A 23,174-nucleotide genomic window follows, 5' to 3' on the forward strand; every position below is an offset into this window, starting at 1 on the left:
AATAAACTCCTCCCCCTAGACTATTCAAACCCCCCCTTTGAGTCCTAGTCTACTCATTAATTCCACTTCAAAAGAGCATCATTACAGCCCCAGGTGAATACAAACTACATAAAGGCATGTTTATATGAATCTACCATCTCTTTTCCATCATTACTGCCAAGGAATAAGCCATGATCCCTATACTACAATAATAAAAGATTACTTTTAATTTCATATAATTTTCAAGTGTCATAAAGTGTTATCCTTCTTTTAATTTCTTTCAGCCGAGCCATAAAAAACACACAGTGGGATGGACTGGCCCATGGCCGTAGGTTGTTGACCATGGATTTAGATTTAAAAAAACAAAAAAAACACAAAAAGACCCCGCTTTACTGACTATGTTGTATTTTATATAAAATCCTATTGCTCACAGCAATGGGGCTTGCATAACTCAATGAAGCATGAGCCATGCCGTGTAGGGCCACACAAAACAGGGCACAGTGCAGAGTTCTGACGAAACGTGGTCCTCTGGGGGAGGGAATGGCAAACCGCTCCAGGATTCTTGCCTCGAGGGTCCCAGGGACAGCATACAAAGGCAAAAAATATGACACCGGAAGATGAGCCCCCAGGTGGGAAGGCGTTCCATATGCTATGGGGAAGAGTGGAGGGCAATTACTAACAGTTCCAGAAAGAATGAAGAGGCTGGGCCAAAGCAGAAGCGACGCCCAGTTGTGGATGTGCCTGGTGGTGAAAGTAAAGTCTGATGCCTTAAAGAATAATATTGCAGAGGAACCTGGAATGTTAGGTCCATGAATCAAGGTAAGCTGGATATGGTCAAGCAAGAGATGGCAAGAGTGAACATCCATATCTTAGGAATCTGTGAACTAAAATGGATGAGAATGGGCGAATTTAATTCAGATGACCATTATATCTACTACTGTGGGCAAGAATCTCTTAAAAGAAATGGAGTAACCCTCATAGTCCATCAAAGAGTCCAAAATACAGTATCTGGGTGCAATTTCAAAAGTGACAGAATGATCTTGGTTTGTTTCCAGGGCAAACCATTCAACATAGTAATCCAAGTCTGTGCCCCAGTCTCTGATGCTGAAGAACCTCAAGTAGACCGGTTCTCTGAAGACCTACAAGATCTTCTAAGATGTCCTTTTCATCATACGGGACTGGAATGCAAAAGTAGAAGTTAAGAGATAACTGGAATAACAGGCAAGTTTGGCATTGGAATACAAAATGAAGAAGGCTTGCTCGAAGGCTAACAATTTTGCCAAGAGAACACCCTGGTCATAGCAAACAACTTCCAACAACACAAGAGACTACTTTACACATGGACATCATCAGATGGTCAATAGTTAAAGCAGATTGATCATTTTGCATCAGAAGTCAGTTCAGTTCAGTCACTCAGTTGTGTCCGACTCTTTGTAACCCCACGGACTGCAGCACACCAGGCTTCCCTGTCCATCACCAACTCCTGGGGATTATTTTGCATCTTTGCAGCCAAAGATGGGGAAGCTCTATACAGTTAGCAAAAATAAGACCTGGGGCTGACTGTGGCTCAGATCATGAGCTCCTTATTGCAAAATTCAGGCTTAAATTGAAGAATGCAGGGAAAACCACTAGGCCATTCAGGTATGACCTAAATCAAATCCCTTATGATTATACAGTGGGGGTGACAAATAGATTCAAGAGATTAGATCTGGTAAAGAGAGTGGCTGAAGAACTATGGACGGAGGTTTCTAACACTGTACAGGAGGTAGTGATCAAAACCACCCCAAGGAAAAAGAAATGCAAGAAGGCAAAGTGATTGACTGAGGAAGCCTCACAAATAGCTGAGGAAAGAAGAGAAGTGAAAAGCAAGGGAGAAAGGGAAAGAGCTAACCAACTGGATACACAGTTCCAGAGAATATCAAGGAGAGGTAAGAGGCCTTCTTCAATGAACAATGCAAAGAAATAGAGGAAATCAATAAAATGTGAAAAATTAGATATCTCTTCAAGAAGCAGAAGAGATTAAGAAGAGGTGGCAAGAATACACAGAAGAACTATACAAAAAATATATCTTAATGACCAGGATAACTATGATTGTGCGGTCACTCACCTAGAGCCAGACATCCTGCAGTGTGAAGTCAAGTGGGCCTTAGGAAGCATTACTACAAACAAAGTTAATGGAGGTGATGGAATTCCAGATGAGCTATTTCAAATCCTAAAAGCTGAAGTTGTTAAGGTATTGCCCTCAATATGTGAGCAAATTTGGAAAACTCAGCAGTGCTCACAAGCCTGCAAAAGGTCAGTTTTCATTCCAATCCCAAAGAAGGGCAATGCCAAAGAATGTACAAACTACCATACGACTGCACTCATTTCACATGCTAATTTCACATTTCACAAGGTAATGCTCAAAATCCTTCAAGCTATGCCTATGCTTCAGCAGTATGTGAACTGAGACCCTCCAAATGTACAAGCTGGGTTTAGAAAAGGCAGAAGAAGCAAGTGAAGCAACTGACAAAGAATTAATCTCAAAAATATATAAGCAGCTCAAGCAGCTCAATACCAGAAAAATAAACTACCTGTTAAAAAATAGGCCAAAGAACTAAACAGACATTTCTCCAAAGAAGACATATAGATGGCTATCAAACACATGAAAAGATACTCAACATCACTCATTATCAGAGAAATGCAAATCAAAACCGTAATGAGGTACCATCTCACGCCGGTGAGAATGGCTGCTATCAAAGAGTCTACAAACAATAAATGCTAGAGAGGGTGCGGAGAAAAGGGAACCCTCTTACACTGTTGGTGGGAATGCAAACTAGTACAGCCACTACGGAGAACAGTGTGGAGATTCCTTAAAATTCCTGGAAATAGAACTGCCATACGACCCAGCAATCCCACTGCTGGGCATACACACCGAGGAAACCAGAAGTGAAAGAGACACGTGTACCCCAATGTTCATCGAAGCACTGTTTACAATAGCCAGGACATGGAAGCAACCTGGATGTCCATTGGCAGACAAATGGATAAGAAAGCTGTGGTACATATACACAATGGAATATTAACTCAGCTATTACAAAGAATGCATTTGAATCAGTTCTAATGAGGTGGATGAAACTGGAGCCTATTATACAGAGTGAAGTAAGCCAGAAAGAAAAACACCAATACAGCATATTAACGCATATATATGGAATTTAGAAAGATGGTAATGATGACGCTATATGCCAGACAGCAAAAGAGACACAGAGATAAAGAACAGACTTTTGGACTCTGTGGGAGAGGGAGACGGTGGGATGGTTTGGGAGAACAGCACTGAAACATGTATATTACCATATGTGAAACAGATCGTCAGTCCAGGTTCAATGCATGAGATAGGGTGCTCAGGGCCGGTGCACTGGGATGACCCTGAGGGATGGGTTGGGGAGGGAGGTGGGTTCAGGATGGGGGACACATGTACACCCATGGCTGATTCATGTCAATGTATGGCAAAAACCACTACAATATTTTAAAGTAATTAGCCTCCAATAAAAATAAATTAATAAATTAAAAAAGATAAAAATCCACCCCCCAAAATTTTTTTATTAGGGTATAGTTTATTTACAATGTTGTGTTATCAATATCAATTTCTATTTCTAATATTGATGAATGGAAACACTGAGAAATCTTGTTCACATAAATAAGCAAACAGAAATGAAAAGTGATTTGTTATAGTAGGGACACTCAATTCTTTGAATTTCTTCTGAACTAAATGCCAAAAATGAAAAAAACAAAAAACAAAAAAGGAAAGGCAGAGGAACCAGAGATCAAATTGTTAACATTCTTTGGATCATGGAGAAAGCAAGGGGATTCCAGGAAAACATCTACTTTAGCTTAACTGACTACACTTCACTGACTCTGCTAAAGTCTTTGTGTGGATCACAAAAAAACTGTAGAAATTCTTAAAGAAAAGAAAATACCAGAAAACTTCACCAGTCTCATGAGAAACTTGTATGTGGGTCAGGAAACAATAGTTAGAACCTTACATGGAATAAGGGACTAGTTCAAAATTGGGAAAGGAGTACATCAAGGCTGTATACTGTCACCCTGCTTATTTAACTTCTATGCAGAGTACATCATACGAAATGCCAGGCTTGATGAATCACAAGCTGGAATTGAGACTACCAGCAGAAATATCAATAACCTCAGCTATGCAGATAATACCACTCTAATGGCAGAAAGTGAAGAGGAACTAAAGAGCCTCTTGATGAGGGTGAAAGAGCAAAGTGAAAAAGATGGCTTGAAACTCAACATTCAAAAAACTAAGATCATGGCATCCAATCCCATCACTTCAGGGCAAATAGAAGGGGGGAAAATAGAAGCAGTGACAGCTTTTCTTTTCTTGGGCTCCAAAATCACCACGGATGGTCACTGCAGCCATAAAATTAAAAGACTCTTGCTCCTTGAAAGGAAAGCTGTGACAAACCTAGACAGCATATTTAAAAGCAGAAACCTCACTTTGCTGACAAAGGTCCATAGAAGTCAAAGGTATGGTTTTTCCTGTAGTCATGTATGGATGTGAGAGCTGGACCATAAAGAAGGCTGAGTGCTGAAGAACTGATGCTTTCGAATTTCAGTGTTGGAGAAGACTTAAGAGTCCCTTGGACTGCAAGGAGATCAACCCTGAATATTCACTGGAAGGACTGATGCCGAAGCTGAAGCTCCAGTACTTTGGCCACCTGATGCAGAGAATCAACTCTGGAAGACCCTGATGCTGAGAAAGATTGAAGGCAAAAGGAGAAGAGGTAAGCAAAGGGTGAGATGGTTGGATTGTATCATTGACTCAATGAACAAGAACTTGAGCAAACTCCAGGAGACAGTGGAGGACAGAGGAACCTGGTGTGCTGCAGTCCATGAGGTCATAAAGAGTCAGGCAGGACATACCGACTGAACAATATGTGACTTGGGCCTCTTTTTCTTTCAAGTTTAAAATGTAATATATTTCACTTAATTTATTCCTTTGTTCATTGCTGCTAAGTCGCTTCAGTCGTGTCCGACTCTGTGCGACCCCATAGACAGCAGCCCACCAGGCTCCTCTGTCCCTGGGATTCTCCAGGCAAGAACACTGGAGTGGGTTGCCATTTCCTCCTCCAATGCATGAAAGTGAAAAGTCAAAGTGAAGTCGCTCAGTCGTGTCCTTTGTTCATTATAAGTATATATTTCGTTGGCTCTGACTTTGGTCAAATGATTGATTATTCATATGATACGGGAGTTATTTCCTAAATATCAGAAAGGTCACGTTACATGTTATACTTTCAAGGACAATTTGTCTAGACTGTCTGGGTACTATAATTTCCCTGATACTGGACATTCTGTTCCAGAGTCATAGGATCTATTTCTCACAACTTCCAATACCTTAGGTATATGAGTGATTTATTGATAGGGAAAGGAATTAGTCAACCGAACAACAGAAAGATGCTTAAAGGCAGATGTGAAGATTACTACTATCAATGCCTTTCTAAAAATCTTATTCCTCTAAAGGAATAAGCAAGCTGAACTTGTATGTGTAAGGAAAGGTGAAGTAATGGTGATTTAGGACAAAACTGGAATAAAATATGAATGGGGAGGAGAAGAGTATTTGTCCAGAGATAGGTAAGAGTATCTTTCCTTCAGAGAAATGAACCCAAAGACAGGATTTCTAAGGAGATGGCAGGTACAGGTGCTTTGGTTGGGTCCCTGTGCTAACTAGCTAATGGCTGAGGGATAAGGACATGATTACAATTTTTGTAGGGAAGATAGAAGGGCACCTGCACAGTATTTGGTTTAAAAAGAGCTCAATCTATGGTACTTTTGGTCCATTTTCTAAGCTTGTCAGTAATACTACAGCCTACTGTCTGGGTCTCCGCTGGCACAACCAGAACAAGCAATGTGGAAATTACGTAGATAATTTAGGCAAGAAAAGCACTAACCAGATTTTCTTCTTTCAATCTTCAGAAGAATACACACTCTCCTAGAAGGCCATGTTTGCCCTACACCATCATTAATAGGAGTGACACTGGACTTTTTCTCAGTATTACATTTGGAATTAACAGAAGCAGTGGCTGCATAAAATACACGCTACACACAAGCTCTGCTGCTGCTGCCAAGTCGATTCAGTCGTGTCCGACTCTGTGCGGCCCCATAGACGGCAGCCCGCCAGGCTCCCCCGACCCTGGGATTCTCCAGGCAAGAACACCGGAGTGGGTTGCCATTTCCTTCTCCAATGCATGAAAGTGAAAAGTGAGAGTGAAGTCGCTCAGTCGTGTTTGACTCTTAGTGACCCCAGGGACCGCAGCCCACCAGGCTCCTCCATCCATGGGATTTTCCAGGCAAGAGTACTGGAGTGGGGTGCCATTGCCTTGTCCAACACACAAACTCTAAGATGGAACGAATGATGAGAATGCAAAGCAAACTTGCTGTTGTCTACTCTACCTACTAAACAAATAAGTTCATGGCTCCTACTTTGATCTTTATGGTTAAAAATTGAATGAAAGTTAAATGCTTTGTAAACCTATTTTCTATATAACATTTGATTGCTTGTGATGTAAACTAATCCATCTTTAGGCTTTACGGGTAAAAAGTACAGTTATAAATTTGTACTCTGAGCTTGTAAAATTCACTGAAATGATGCATAGTATGGTTTTTAGATGAATGATTTTCAACATGATTTGCAAAAAAAAAAGATCAATGTTCATCACCTTATGAGGATCACACAAGAGCATTTTAAGTCTTAATTCATATCACAAAAATGAATAAAAGAAACACAGCCAACAAATTAACTTTGAAGAAGGCTAGGCCGATGTGATGATTCCATGAAATTAAGAAAAAAACAGTAAACACCAGGTCTACATTTCCAGTTCTCTCTTAAAAGAAAAGGGTGGATAATTCAGACTTCAGTTGTCACTGATACAGTGCTTGACCAAGCTTTTGGCATTATCCTTGTTTTATATGCACACACAGAATAAAACCATGTGCCATCTGAGCAGGAAGAGAATCTTCATTCTTTGTCCTGGTGACAGAGAACACACGTTTGAGAAGGTTTAATACTACATCCACCTGGATGTAATGTGGGCAGTCAGTCCATTCAATACAGTTTCTTATTTTTCAGATAATCGGGGCCTCACAAACTAAGCAGAAACAATGTCCTGTATTAGTCTTTAAAAGAAGAGAAGAACTGGGGTGAGGGGCTTGGGGGTGGGGTGGGCAGAAAGGCTCCTATATGTTGAATAAAGCAGTAAGCATTTACTCTGAGAAGGAAACCAATAAACATTTGAGAATGAAGACTTCTCAGAATAAAGCCTGATTGTACATGTTCACATTGGAAAGATCCGTAGAGTTCTAACCCGTTAGGGAAGAGGAATGAAAGTTAAGTTCCATCTCATGCCCTCTACACCGCAACGTCAGTACTTACATCTTGTCCTGGCCGGCTCCAACTTTGAGAGTCAGTCTGGGGATGACGGGGCTTGGGGCTGGGACCACGGGCTCCACTTTGATCTGTCGAAGACAGTACATTACAGTCAATTACACATTTCTCAACAGAAGTACCACCTCCCTTTTCCCCTACTTCCTCATCCCCACAAACTTGATAGGCTTTTGAGTTTCAAATGTGGCTGAGGTGCTAGAGGTAAAGCTAACCTGGGGCTCTTTAGTTTTCATTTCTCAAACACTCAGGCATCATGAGAAATTCCCCCAATTTTAAACACTTTAAATATGGGAGCTATTTCTGTATTTGCTTAGTTTTGATTAATTTCTTGGATTTTATTGTCAGAATTTTTAAACAAGAATTGTTGCCTCAGTCATTCAGTGGAATATTTATGTGACTGCCAGACTTAATATATAATAGCAAAAAACTGCAGAAAGAGCTTCATTATAAGATAAAATTTATGGGTCTTGAAAAACATTAAACTCATCTTACGTTTATCATGCCATATAAGAGAACTGACCCACCCAGTGTAATGATAGCACTGAACTGCTTCATTTTTTGGCTGCTAGTAGAAAAGTGATCTAAAATACTGTAAGAGACAAAACATATTTACTTAGAAAGGATTCATGGTGAAGGCAGTGACTGCTGAGTAAGTTGAAGATACCAGCTCAAATAGTTGAGCTAATAATCAGAAAAGGAACATACAAATCAACTATGGTATTGAAAGGGCTTCTTTCCAATTTCTGACTTGAAGATCCTCTATAGTAAAATCAGTATTTTAAATGAACAAAATGAGAAAAAGCCCTGCCGTTCAAATTATCACCTGCACCACAGTTTTTCAACAGGGTTTTCACTGGCATTCTCGGTGGGGTGGTTTGTTGTTGAGCAGATGTCCCAGGCACTGCCAGGCATCAACATCCCTGGCTCGGCAGGAGAACGCCGCTAGTCACTGCGACAACTGGTCCAACCTCTGATTTATGTATTTCAAGCTCAAGAGAAATTAAGAAAAGAAATTGTGCAATGGTTCTAAAGGGGAAGGAGTTTATAACACAGTGCTCAATATATTGCCTTTGGCCAAAAAGTTCATCGTGGTTTTTATCCTACGATATTAAGGAAAAACCCAAAGGAACTTCTGGGTCAACCCAATAGTATCTCACAGAACCAATATATTGCACATTGATCAAATCTACCATTTTTTGTATGTTTTAACCTGTCCCTTTCTTGAGTTTTGTTTGTTTTTTGTAAATCCACGGTCCCATCAAGACCTACGACTTCATTCATTCTCTTGAGCAGTGCATGACACACAGGAGGTACTCAACCAACCTCTGCTGAATGACCCACTTATCCTGCAAGCACCCTCAACTCCTTGCCTCTCAGTCATTTCACCATTTGTCCAGGACCAATCTGAAATCATTCCCCAGAGCACTAATTCCAAAGAAAAAATGTAAAACTGCTCCAGCTTCTGCCACCAAAACTCCAATTTCATCTGTGCCTTTAAGACTGTCTACCTATTTGGATTCTCTGCTAAACTAGATAAGAGTGGAGACCATACCTGCTCTGTGCATTGCTATTTCCCAGTGCCTGTTGTAGGGTCTGACACATAAGTGCCTAAGATATATTTTAAGAATCGATCGGAAGCAATGATTTCAAACATTTACAGCTTTTAAGACCCATCCCATATACTTCCTTCCCCTTCTGCTCATCAAACCTCACAGGAAACAATGCTGAAACCACTGGGCACAACTCCTTCCATTCCCTACAAATGTCTGCACCCACATTTACACTAGAGTCCGTCTCCTCCAGTCTGTGAAAGAAACTTCCTCCTTATTTGTGGCATCTCCACTGTCTCGGTTCCATTATTTTCTTCCAGCTTTCTAATGCGCTCAACTCTCATTTAAAACACTTACCTCCCCTTTACCCTCCAGCTGATGACCTCTCACATGTTCTAGTCTTTCCACTCCTCACCCAACTTCACTCTCCTTTCTGGCCCAACTAAAGCCACTCTTTCTAGACACCCACTCTTCCCTAGTGTTCCTGTCTATTGCTCCACTGAGATCTTCACCATGCTCCTTCCCTGACCTGAACAAAGTCCTTCTTTGCTCGCTGGGTCCTCTCTTCTTGTCACCCGACACCAACTTCACTCACATTCATGGATTTGGTCATAAAAGTTTTCAATATGTCATGTCTTCAAAATCACCCTCTCTGGACCAGCACTGACTGGAAGTAACACCAAAATATAATGCTGTCTGCTGGACATTTTCAACTACTCTATAAAGATTTCACCACATCTAAATCTTACCAGTTTCCCCACAAAAACCTGCTCCTCTAAATGGTCTCACTTTTGCCCCATTCTTAATCCAGTAGTTTCCTCGAGGCTTCGGGGACCAAGGGTCACTGGGGCGGGGGCAGAGAGAGACCCACGGAAAAACCTCTGAATTCACTTTCTCTGATTCTTTGACCACAGACATCTATATCTAACCCAAACCTGAGAACCAATGGTCTAGCCTATTTTGTAAACTACTAAGGTTTCTATATTTTTCTCACCATTCTGTTACCTCTGGGAAAATAAGTATGTCCCAAGCAAACAAACAGTTTTAAAACACTTAATGCTTACCAGGCATTACGTCTGGTTCTTTTTCAGATGTTCTCATTCAGGTTCTTTAACAAACAGGTGGGGCAGGTGTTATGGTTTCCATTTTACAGACAGAATGATCATACGTGAAGCAACCATTTTCCCTTTCTTTCTGTTTCCTTTTCCTTTTCTATTTTAAGGTCACAAAAATGGCAAAACTAGGACTGAATACAGTTTTTCTTTTTTTTAATTCAGAGAATGAAAAATTATATAAAGTTCCTAAATTTCTTCAATTCTAAAATATTTTAGGGTCTCACACATACACTCATAAGTGATGCTAGTATTAGAAGTAATATTCCATATTCCTTCAACCCACAAAACTATTATTAAAACCCCTTAAGCTTTATTAAAAAAATAAAGCCGTTTGCCCTTTTAAAAAATCTTCTTTAGTATCATTATGCTTCTCACTTTACTCGGGTCCATTCCTATTACCACACTGCACAATAATTCCAACTTACTTGCACAGCACTCCACCAAGTGTGTCCCATACACACAATCCCACGTGATCTCCATAACTCTCTAAGGTGTGTGGAAGGAATTATTACTCACATGTAACTGAGGGCTCAGAAAGATTGAGTGGTTTGGCCAGAGTTACAAAGTTAGTAAGTAAATGACCGAAATTTAGTCCTCTGCCCCCAATTCACCCTCTGTTTCACCACAGTATTTGTGACTCTCTGCCACATAGTTTGGGTCTTTTTCTTCTGGCGATGCTGATATCCTACAGGGAACTATTCAGTCTCTTTGTCAATGTCTTTTATGGTGAGTGACACGTACTTGTGAGATGGCTAGGGTAGACTGTAAAATACAGTTTTTTCTCCTATGGAAAACAAACTAGCTTACATGGAAACTGAGATGAATGTTGGCCTCACCTCCATTCAACTGAACTTGCTGGCTTTTTGAGGCTGACTGCAATGACTTGGCAGGACAAAAAGAATCAAGGCATGGTCTTTTTACAACCAGTATTTTAAAAAGTTAAATGATACAATACGTAAAAGCAAAAGGAAACAAAAATGCAGGCTATTTTAAGAGTCAGATTAAAAACGGTATATATGTGCCCTGAGGACAAGAGATATTTAGTAAAATTGCTGAATTAATGAACAACTCAGAACCTGTTACCTCGGCTCAAAGTTTTCCCTGTAATTAGGGTGACTACCCCATCCAGAAAGAGCTTTGACAGCGAAAGCAGGAGCTGTTATTCACACCATGTAACAGGTGTAAACTGGACTGTCCCAGGCAAGCCAGGACGTATGGCAACCCTACTGAAAAGCAGTTAAATACTTTCATTTCATTCTTAAAGCAGATTTAACTGAAAGATAAAATTCAAGCAAGCATAGAAAAAGACTAGTAAGGATGCTAACAATGTTGATAGAGAAAGCACACTTTCTAAATAAAAATTTCTCTCCAGACCTTTGTTCACGCTGACTTTATCTGAGTAGCCACCCAGATAAAAACACAGGGAAGTTTCCTACAATCATGCAATGACTTCTCATGTGCCCATCCGGTGGCAATCAACACTGGATGACAATGGCTTCGATCTCCTGAACAGTTAGATTGACACCATCTTTTAATGGCACGAAGCCAAAATCCAGGGGAAAGAGGAGCTTGTAAGGGTTAAAATAAAAGAAGAGTACTTTAGAATGATGCTGAGAATTGGGGCGCGTGGAAGAGCATTTACAGTGGATTACTAAGCTTCCCAATTCACTAAAGAAGCAAAGTCCAGTAATATAAGACTCCTTTGTAGCTAACTAAAAATACATTGTCAGTGGATTTGTCCAGTTTTATGTATAAGCAATACTTCTTTCACCTGAACTAATACTAGTCGTCATATAAGCCCCTTATTGCCATGTGCTGCATTTTTTTTGCTAATCTTCAAGGATTTAGCTTCTTTGCCACATACCTCAGGGCACCAACTGATAAAGCTCTAACTCTCCATTTTTCCAGGACACCAGCAGTGCGGCCTTGCAAAAAATGAAAATCGCTCAAGAGATTTAAAGGGGAAATTTATTTTTAAAATCCTGACTTGAAGCAAAGAGGTGGATTTTTAAAAAGCTTATCTATAAAGAATCAGTTTAAATTTAAATTCTATCTTGGAACTCTTTCATGCATTCCAGCTTTAAAGTTTATCTTCTGACAGGGACTTTCTGCAAAGGTAATGGGCAGCTTTGTCAATATAATCTGGCCAAGTTTTTACTTTCTATTTTTTTAATGTTAAACTTCTTTCATTAAACACACACACACACACACACACACACACACACCTATATATGTGTGCCACTGGCAGCAAGTTCAGCCAGCACTGGTTCAGATATCTATCTATGCTAATATATCAGAAAAACACCCCAAAATAGTACTGGTGGAAAGCTGAATTTAATAACCTAAAATTTTAGATGCTGAAGTATTCCAACTGGCAACTACTCTGCTGTCTTTCTTAACAATGAAGGTCTTTACATTATTTCCATTCAGAAACATAGTCTAGCTAACACTGATAAACTGTTTAAACTATTAAACAGATGGTCAGAAGATTTACGGTTGTGGTCAGGTATATAAGGAGTGGGATCCAGTGGGGAGAGTGAAACAGGATTCGGGCTCTCAGTAAGAGTTCAGTTCGTGCCTCCACAGCCTTGGGCATGGGCTTGAGGAAGCGTCTATAAACTCAAACAGATTCATTTAACATGAAGTTACTAGTTTCTTCATGGAACAGACAGTTGTAAGAAACAGGAAGGGAATATTCCCCCCTTCTTACTGAGGTTAGATTTTGTTTACTGAAAGCCCCTCATTTCACTAGTTCATCGTGAAAGCTGATGAGAACATGATGGAAATGAGTCAACAGTATACTTACAACAGAAAGGAAAGACGCCAGGGACCTTTTGTCAAGAGGCGTGAACCGGGGAGACCACTCTCCCCCAACTTAGTCTTCTATGTGTGCAGAAGTAAGACAACTAAAGTGAGGCGCAGCAGGCTGCCCCAAGGGGACGTGGTGAAGAGAGCTACTCTCACCCAGGTGCCCAGGTGCCCAAGCTCACAGGCTGGAAAGGTCAGGGTGGGAACTCGGGCTGACCTCCAGAGACAGCAACGTTTATTCATTTTAAAGCCCTGATGGCTGATTTTGATAAGTTTTTATCTTTAAAAACTGCTCCATAACCATCAAAACTGATACAAGGGCCTGATTACTTCTGTTAGGTGAAATCTGTGTGGCTTGTAACTGAGCCTCCAACCACGATGGTCTGAGGGACTGGTCCTTCCCAAAGGCAGGGGTCGTTTTACCAGCTAACCTGATGCGCTTTACTCAAGTCACAGTGGCCACTGAAACCCCCACCATGGACTTTCCAGGCTTGAGATGGTGAAAGCAACCGTACTCTTGATTTGCTAAGGGCTCCTCTGCCAAGTTACTACGTACCTAATGGACAAGCGGCTAACTGCTGTAAACATTTCAAAATGGGAAGTCAAGTTTGTGTGTAAAGGACCTGGTTCTTGCTGGCTGTGACCTCAATCCTGGACAAGTCGCTCAGGCTGTTTCTCATCCATAAACATAAACATCCATAAACATGAGACATGTTTATGTCTCATCCATACATGTTATAACAATACCCACCGGACCCATGTCACATGGGTGTCAGGGGAGAAACTAAGGCACGTGAAAGTGCTTTAAAATCTTCCAGGTACCACGGGAAAATAATGCAATAATAAAGCGATTTCAAAAATGGACAAAAAAAGAGTTGGATTTCTGTGTCTTGTTAACCTGCTGATGTTCAGTTATTAATTTCAGAATTTCCACTCTACTTCTTTATATTTTAGAATAATAGCCAAGGGGAACAGAGAAAGAATAAAGTTAGGCAGGAAAATTTGAGATTATCCTGGTTAGCTCATCAGCTAAACTAATTTTCCCAGTTAAGTCTGAAATGAAAATCAGTGCAAAAGTATGGATTATAGAGCTGCTGTAGGTCAAATACAGCACACTTTACCATGTGGGAAATATTACTGGGTATGATTTTGTAGCCAGCCTCAAAAAGGGATGCTCCCAGAGGGCAGGGAGAGGATCTTTGAGGGTCTGCATGTATAGCAGCAGGAATACTTGGACACTTTTTAAGAAAGTTTAAAAGAAATTGTCTAATCAACTAGTCAACCGCTGTAATCCAAAGAATGGTGGGGCGAGAGCAAAGCTATCAAGGCAGAGGTCACACCCTGTGCCACAGGGCTCGAGGTCCTTCCCGCTACAAACTGCAGGATGTATGGATACATCGGTTTCTTAGACTGTGTTCTATGGAAGCCTGAGCTACTTACATGGACAATATTCAGCATTAGTTTCTCCCCACTAACCAGGCTGTCAGATGAGCTAGATACTCAAGAGACGTGTCCTCATCTTATTAAAGCAGAAAACAGACGGATAAGACATGTTGCAGAAAGTAGAAGACAGGCATGACCTTAAATACTTGCAAAACGGCTCACCAACCAGAGAGCCGTGTCAGGGAGCGAGGACCCGTGGGCCTTGCTGTCCTCTTAGGAGGGCAGGGCCATGGTTTCGCCCGCTCTGAGAAAACTAGGTCCTGCTTTTTCCAGGTATCTACCATTTGGGTACAGATCGGTATGCAGCAGACTTGATAATTACCAAAAAAAAAAAATACTATTTACAATTGAAGAGTACGGATCTTTTTAAACTGGCCAGAGATTAGTGTGGCTAACAGAGATATGATGGCCTATGGATTGGATTCCTCTCAGGCTTATGAATTTTGAACGTTTTCTGGTGTATGGGGGGGCAGGGCAGGGGAGGGGGGAGGCTGATGACAGGTTTATGGGTTTGAGACTTAAAATTAAATTCTGTAAACACATTACAGACCAGCTTCCAGTTAAGCCGTGGGTGATTTACATCCGGAACAGACAGACAGCTGCTGGCTCTACCTGCGCTTTCCACCAGGACAGGGTTCAAACGGGGCCCCAAAGGTAGAGTGCTTACTTTCTCATGCTTGTGTCTCTCCTTCTCCTTCTCCCTCTTCTCTCTCTCACGCTTCTCTTTCTCCCTCTCCTTTTCCTTCTTCTCTTTCTCCTTTTCTTTCTCTTTCTTTTTCTTCTTCTCCTTTTTGTCCTTCTTCCTCTCCTTCTCCTTGGGCTTCTCCTTCTCCTCAAAGAGCTTCTCGGGGAGCACGGGCGTCAGGGAGGGCAGCACGGCCGTGATGCGCATGGCGGCCGCGGGGCTGAACAGGGGCAGCGCCACGTCCTTGGGGGGCAGGACCAGCGGGGCCGGGGGGGCCTTCAGCTTCTCCTCGCGGCCTTTCTCTTTCACTTTCTCTTTGTCCCGCTTCTCTTTGTCCTTTTTGCCCTTTTCTCGGTCTTTTTTCTTGTCTTTGTGCTTCTCCTTTTCCTTCCTCACAATCCCGTCTTTCAACCTGGCTTTTGGATCCACATCTTCGAACTCTTTTATCTTGAACTTGTAGGGATTGGCCTCTTCGTCTTTGAGAAAGTCCTTCCAGGGATACTTGGCTTCCTTGGTGGCCTCCCTGTCTTTCTCCTTCTCCTTCCCTTTCTCCTTCTCTTTGCTTTTCTCCTTGCTTTTGTCCCGGTCCCTCTCCTTATCTCGCTGCTTCTCTTTCTTCTTCATCTTCGTCTTCAGTTCCTTTTTCAACTTCTTTTTGACGTCCAAGGAGGCCGGCGGTTTGGGTTTCTCCTCATACACCTTGTGCGCGGGCTCAGGGGTGGGAGGAGAGACCGAAGGGGAGGAAATGTAAGGGAAGCTGGGGGGCATGCTGGGAGGGGTCCCCATCTTGGCCTTCCGAACCACCTCGTCGATGGATGCGTCCATTGTCCACGAATTGTCCGAACTTGAAGTTCCGCCTGAAAGAGGCAGAGGGGTGGACCCGGACTTGGGGAAATTATTGGAGGAGGTGGAGGCTTTGGGGGTAGCAGAGTCTGAACCTGAAATTCTCTTAGGGCTGGTAAAAATGTCTCCTTCTGATTCAGACCCAGAAGAGAACTCGAAAGGATCGGGCTCGCGTTCCGCACAAGCCCGTGCGATCACAGCATCAATGGAGTCATCGATGGTCTTGTCGGTGACGACAGCCTTTCTGAGCTGACTCTCACTGTTCAGTCTCCCAGCATCAGGCAGTGTCTGTATCTGTTTCACCTGAACAGTCTCTTTACTGATTTTCTCACTTATTGTGGCTGAAGGAGTCCTGTTGGGTGTGTCAGGTCTGACAGGTACTTGGGGAATGTGAGTCATGACCTTGGGGCTCTTGGGGCTCTTCGGGCTCTTGGAACGTCCAGGAGATTTCTTTTCTTTGGATATGGTTTTTGGAGACCGAATAGGACTTCCGACCATGGCTGGTGACGGAATCATTTTGGGTGATTTCGTCTTCTGTCCTGGAGAACTGGTTTTAGTCTTTGTTTTGGGTGTAAACGACTTTGCTTCCAATGGTTTTGTGGTTGGCATCTGTGATTTTGCCACCGGAGCTAACATTGGTGGTTCTGGTGATGGAGGAGCTGGGTCCGTGCTGTCCTGGGTGTGGACGGGGGACAGCATGGGAGGGATCTTCTGGGGGTTTAGCGAGCTGAGCGGCTCTCGAGCCTCCAGTAACACCACATCCAGGGCATCCCCCTTGGTGCTTAGCAGGCGTGGCCGCTTCATCGCGGGCATTTCTTCAGCTTCCGGACTGTCCAGAGGCCTCTTACCCAAGAAATTCTCATCATTAATAATCTCCTCTTCCTCCAGCTCGTCATCTTCCTCCAGGGGAACCTGCATGGCTTCTGCTGACGTGCCTCCATCTGTGGGTACCTGCTCTTCTTCTTCTTCTGGGGAAGGAAGAAAAAAGAAGTGTTATTAGGATATATATATTTAAAAAATACCCTAAGGGGGGAAAAAAAAAAACAATGCTTCAAACATGATTTCTAGGAAAGAAAGGAAATTATTGACAGTTGTTAGAGAGTAGAGCGGTTAAGTTTTCTAGGACCTTCCAAACACGCATGCCGTCTTTGGGAGTGGCAACCAGTGCCAGGAGACACACGAACTGTTTTCCTTTTGAGCAACGTGGCCTTAAATGCAGGATCTGAAGTCTGCTAAAGATTTCTTGTTTGCCCTTTGCTTCCTTAATTCTTTTCCCAGCTTGACTAAATACTGCCTTTCTCTTTTTCTCTTCCTCTTGTGTACATGCCCCCCCCCCCAACACCCTTCTAAAAACCAAGAGACAGGTTAGCATGTAAACTACTAACCTCAGAAATGACAGAAAAGAATACTTTTTAATAGTTCATATGCTACTTCTTCCTCCCGTCTGCTGACTTAGGGATAGCCACTTTGAGAAGTAGTGTGGCGATATGGAAGACACTTGGCTTGGCCTTAGAGATGCGGTGTTTCCACAGGCGTTCAGGCATCGCAGAGCAATGGGCCCGAGGCAGTCTCTCAATCTCTTGGAGGCTGTTTTCTGACCTTTCAAAAGGGGCTAATGTTACCTGCCCCGCCAACCTGACCAAGTTGTTGTGGGGTCAGATTCTTTCCTTCTGCACATATTAACCAAGCATCTACCATGAACAATGATAAAGGCTGAAAGGGCTGCTGGAGGAAGTCAGGAATAAACCACGACCTAAAAGCCCTTACAGTTCAGCAGGAGACACCATGCAGGTGGACCGTCTGTAGAAAGTGATCAGGACTATAAGACAAAGCCTCATAGCAGCTCAAAGGAGAAACAGACTACCTCCGTGTCAAAGACCTGGAAAAGACCTGACGAATGAGGGAGCGTTTTGGGTATTTGGAGACTGGGAATGGAGAAGTACAGGATGAAGGAACAGATGACACAGAGATGGAGGGGGCCACAAGGAAACTGTATAAGAACCTCAGAAAGTATTAGAAAAATTTATGATGGCTGCTTACATTTAAGTGAAAAAAAATTTTTAACATAATGCTTGATTCAAAGTAGGTCTCCACAAACTAGAGAGGATCATTCCAGTTCTGTTATTTTATTTTTAATGTTTAATTTTCATTTTTTTATTTCAAGTCCCTAATAACTTGTATGCATCTAGAAGTTTTATGTGCTTTAGAGGAATATAAATGAATTATAAAAATACTTAAAAACACAAATGCTTCTTTTTATTAATTTACAAATATTTTATGCTTAAAGATTTTATAAGAAAGCATCAATGGTGGCATCAAAATTAATCAAAATGGAAGAGGGAATTTTGCTGGAAGAGAAAGACTTAAGCTTTAATAAGAACAGGAAAAGTGTGAAAATATAACAGTTTTCTGAATTAGAAACAGATACATAACAGAGAGTGTGACTGCATGCAAGGCATAAAGCATAACGATGAATGAGTACCTGTAAAACCACCACCCAACTTCAAGAAGACAGCCCTAGCAGCGCCATCGAGACGCCCCTTGGTTACTTTCTGATGGATGCTCTCCCCTCTCCTCTCCATCCCATTCCAGGTAACTCCTCTTCTTTTTACTATCCTTCCCTTGTTTCCTGTACAGTTTTACCACATTTGTATGCAGCGACTTATTTTTGAACTTTATGTAAGCGGTATCATACTATAATATCTTTTAGCTTTTCCCCCCCTAACATTATGTTTCTGGGCATCTCTTATGTCCATGCAGGTAGCTGTAGTCAGTTCATTTTCACTGTTGTAGAAATGCACCATGCTTATTTATCCATTCTTCTGGTACTGAAAGTTTTCCACTTGAGCAAATATATTTTATTTTTAAAATATTACAAAGTGCAAACAAATGAATACAACTAGCTTATGCTTGTTCAAACAGACTTAATTGATGATTCTGCATAATTAGTGTCTGGTTTTCTATTACATGAGTTATTTTAATTCTGTGGTCTAAGAGTTTGGAATAAGATAAATATGTAATAGCTACTGAATGGTTTATTCTCTACTGTCACCCAAACCCCCTCTTGCAGGTTAATTTCAGCTTGATTACAGGTGAATGGCAATGAAGTACTCATTGTGTGTATGTGTGTAATGAGCACAATTCACAAAAAATCTGGAAAATACCCTAAAAGTGGTTTTTAGCATTTTCCTATACTTATCCATGGAAACAGCTTTATTATAAAATAGCATATAATTCGGTTAACAGAAGTTTAATATTACAAGATACCTGATCTTTTGACATGTTACTACACAAAGGTATAAAAAATAGTATAAAAAATTTGAAAAAAAAAATTTGAGTCACAACTCTTTCTAATATAACACAAATATAGATACAAGAACAGAAGCTGTGCTCTAAAGTCAAACAGGTGATGTTACTTGATATGAGAAGTATTTTAAAGATTATTTCCAGAGAACTAAGAACTCACTTTCTACTGTTTAAAAATGTTTAAAATAGAGGGAAAGACTCTTCCGTATCCATGTAACAAACAAATATTGGGGGGAAAAAAACAGCTCAAGGAAAATTACTGTGACATTTAAAATAAGTTCTTTTTGACTTCTCAGTGCTTCAGGTCCTTGATCCAGAAGATGGGGACACCCTAGTATTGCTTATCTTGTGAGGACAGTGAAAAATAATTGCTAATTAGAGTTGAGTAAGTATTCAAACTACTAAATAATAACAATGAACAATAAAAGAGATAAACCTTTTAAAACTGACTTTACAATCCTTTTTGAGAAGATTAAAAAAAAAAAAAAAAAACAGCTCTCCTCACTATAATCTCTCTAAGACCACATAACAGGGCAAGTCTGGAGTTAGCATCTACAGGTCAAGTGGACAATCACTGCAGTCATCTGCCCTAATAACTCTATCCTGCAGTGAGAGCAGTCTGGAGCTGTTGGGGAGACTCTGGAAGGATAACAGAAATTTTACTCAAGGAGGCTAGTTCTGCAGAAGTGTTACGGTCATGCTGCCAAAGGTAGGGTTAAGAATTATTTACAAAACTGGTGTTTCCCTTCCTGCTTATGCTAAGATTTGGCTAAAGGTAACAGTGATGACTTTTGATCTGATTATTCTTTGTGAGAGGGTTTACTCAAAATGCTGATATGTATTATAATTGACTAGTAGTACCGTCATTCATCAAAGACTACCATAAATTATGATTTAAGTCCTACACTTCTAAGAGGAAAAAAAGGCCATTAAAAAAGATGACATATGAAGAACAACGTAGAAACCAGGGTAGGAACCCGTATTTTTTTCTTTAATGTTAAATTACTGGGAGAGATTCATGTCTACTACCAAGAACCTTACTCTTCATATAAATTCACTAAAATGTGTGAACACTATAATCCAATCTAAGTAAAAACCTGACATATTAAGAAGTAACTTCTCATTCTGTCAAACGTTGTCCATATATAACAATACTTTTTCATTTGTCAAAATGGGAACAATAGGCAACATATGGAGAAGGCAATGGCACCCCACTCCAGTACTCTTGCCTGGAAAATCCCATGGATGGAGGAGCCTGGTAGGCTGCAGTCCATGGGGTCACTAGAGTCGGACACGACTGAGCGACTTCACTTTCACTTTTCACTTTCATGCATTGGAGAAGGAAATGGCAACCCACTCCAGTGTTCTTGCCTGGAGAATCCCAGGGACGGGGGAGCCTGGTGGGCTGCCATCTATGGGGTCGCACAGAGTCAGACACGAAGCGACTTAGCAGTAGCAGCAGCAAGCAACATATGAATGATTCAGCACAAATTTATCTGCACAGTTAGAAATATCACTTAAAATATTTTTAATTGGTAGCAGAAAATTACAACAATGCAGAAAAAGACGGAGTTAGAGATAATCTCTCTTTAAACAATCAATGATCTCAAGTCAACATTTGATTGTGAAAATTTTTCAACTTGAAATAATTTCAAACTGATAGAAAAGTTCTAAGTGCTACAAATTACTCACAAATAGCTTTTACCCATATTTACCAAATCAATATTTTGCTAATGCAGAACAACTGTCAGATTCTTTTAATGATACGTAAGAAAATAAATGGATCTATATTGATGTCCATTGTTTAAAAAATTCCACAGATATTAAGAGGAGTCGGGGAGAGGCTACAAACACCACTCCAACTTCCTTCACTGATGACACAGATAAATAATCCACACTTCCTACATTTCCCACGGGAGTGATGAGCAAAACATGCTTCTCCACCAAACTTCTCTGCAGCCTCCTCTTTGGTCTAACATGTGCAAGGGTGCCTGCTCCCCAGGTGACTCAGTGGTAAAGAACCCGCCTGCCAACGCAGGAGACCAGGGTTCAGTCCCTGGTTTGGGAAGATGCCCTGGAGTAGGGCATGGTTACCCACTTCAGTATTCTTGCCTGGGAAATTCCATGGGCAGAGGAGGCTGGCAGGCTACAGTCCACAGAGTCACAAGAGCCTAACATGACTGAATGACTAACACACTACTAAGTTATTAAAAATATTGATTCAGAATATCTCTTTTTTTTAAGAAAAATCTTTTAAACCAGAATAATAAATGCCTTTGAAGAAATACTATAATCTTAAAAGATGATGGATGTTAGGAAATTGTTTGCATGGGCATGAAAGGTTTTTATCTCGTTAACTATACAGATGCATGATTTCAAGCAGAAAATATACTTGTGCTTCTGAACTTTATAAGGACAATAAAATGCTACCTGTCCATCTCACCAAAAACTAAATGTACTTAAAACTAGATTTCATGTAGTTTTTTAGAAATGTACATGCAGAAATTAATTTCTAGCAACAATGACAGAAACCTTCCCACTGTCTAATTAGATTATGCATACTAATGTTTTCATAATAGATATGAAAAGATTTAAAATGGACGCTTTTCAGAAAACATCTTTCTATATATTATGTTTATTACAACCAGTTGGAGTGACTCAAAACTATTTACATTCATTCATTCACTCCTTACTCATCACTCATTTATCTGTTCACCTTCCAGGTGCCTTGTAAACACCAGTAGAGCAAGCACTATGTTAGGCCCTAGGAACACACAGTCAAATGAGACATGACTTCCTATCCTGAAGAAGCCACCACATTGTGTGGCCACTGATTCAAGTGCCGTGGCAGGCACTGGCATACGGTACACAAGCTGTCACATCCAGGGACATGGGAACAGAAACCCCAAGGCCCACCAGAGAGGAAGCTTGATGGAAACTGCCTCTGGGGCCTGTTTCCAGAGCCACAACTTGACCTAGCACAGCCCACTGACTTTCTCAGACCTGAGTCTCCCCATCTGCAAACTATAAGATTGACATCTGACTCCTGCTTCGAAGAACTTAAGATTTCTAATATTAGGGCCATCTCCACATGCAGGGGGATGCTCTATAGGGCAGGACAGAGCCCTTTCTGACCCTAATATCTCTCTGATCACATGCCTCAGAGCTTGGCATTCTGACCACTTGATTCATGTCTTGGATAAGGGCTGTATTTTTAAAAATGCTGCTGCCAGAATATTTTTAAGACTGTAAACCTGACAAATGATTGAGTCTACCCTACTTTTTGAGGTAAGGAGACTCTGAGTAAGTGAAACTTCAGTGAAGCAATTTGATAGAATGCTGAGGATTGAGAGGGTCTGGTACCCAGGGTGCTCTGAGGAGGGACAGGCTCTAGCAGGATGCTATGGGGCGAGGACAAAGACCTTGGGCAGCTGGAGAATGACAGGCAGACACGGGACACCTTGGAAATGCAGGAAGAGCAGCAGCAGCATTAAAACCACCCAGTCCAGCCAACATTTTCTCTCTTAGTTCCAAATGAGGCCAAAAAATTTTTTTACATCCCATCTGTCTCTTCACAAGATACTTTAAAAATTGTCCTACCTATAACGTGACTGAAATTAGACCCTTTAAAACACAGCTCAACATGTATGAGTGGGTAGGTATTTTCAAAACCAAGCTATTTACCTGAAAAAGAAATGAAATTACTAGCAAAGACAAGACAATTAGGCCATGACAATTCATACAGTACAACCAATCAATAACATAATAAATTAATAGCAGAGTGAAGCTGATGCATTACAAATACCTATATATACACTGACCTGCAGAAAAGCACTTTTTTCACTAACATTTGGCACAATAAAAAACTAAAATGCTATATAAGCAGGCCAACCTGAAATGACACCTGGTATTATAAATGGCCTAATCTATATGTTAATAGTGTTGTATCACATAACTGCAGCGAGGCCAAGATAACAGTATGACTTTGGGGTTTCTATGGCTACACCCTG

The 23,174-nt window shown here is 41.1% G+C and overlaps 1 protein-coding gene across 2 annotated transcripts in view; it reads right to left on the bottom strand.

The window, feature by feature from the left end:
- Positions 1-23,174, bottom strand: part of TAF3 (TATA-box binding protein associated factor 3) — a 122,302-nt gene that overhangs the window by 18,429 nt on the left and 80,699 nt on the right. Inside the window, exons 3-4 of one of the 2 annotated variants that reach the window (XM_070800755.1) lie at positions 14,998-16,823; positions 7,403-7,485 (exon numbers count right to left, since the gene is read on the bottom strand). In XM_070800755.1, the coding sequence (XP_070656856.1) occupies positions 7,403-7,485; positions 14,998-16,823 (1,909 nt within the window). Of the gene's footprint in view, positions 1-7,402; positions 7,486-14,997; positions 16,827-23,174 lie in introns of both variants that reach the window. The other variant, XM_019972918.2, reaches the window with a different exon arrangement.

This window comes from Bos indicus, chromosome 13, assembly GCF_029378745.1.
Source record: "Bos indicus isolate NIAB-ARS_2022 breed Sahiwal x Tharparkar chromosome 13, NIAB-ARS_B.indTharparkar_mat_pri_1.0, whole genome shotgun sequence".
Classification (NCBI taxonomy): domain Eukaryota; kingdom Metazoa; phylum Chordata; class Mammalia; order Artiodactyla; family Bovidae; genus Bos; species Bos indicus.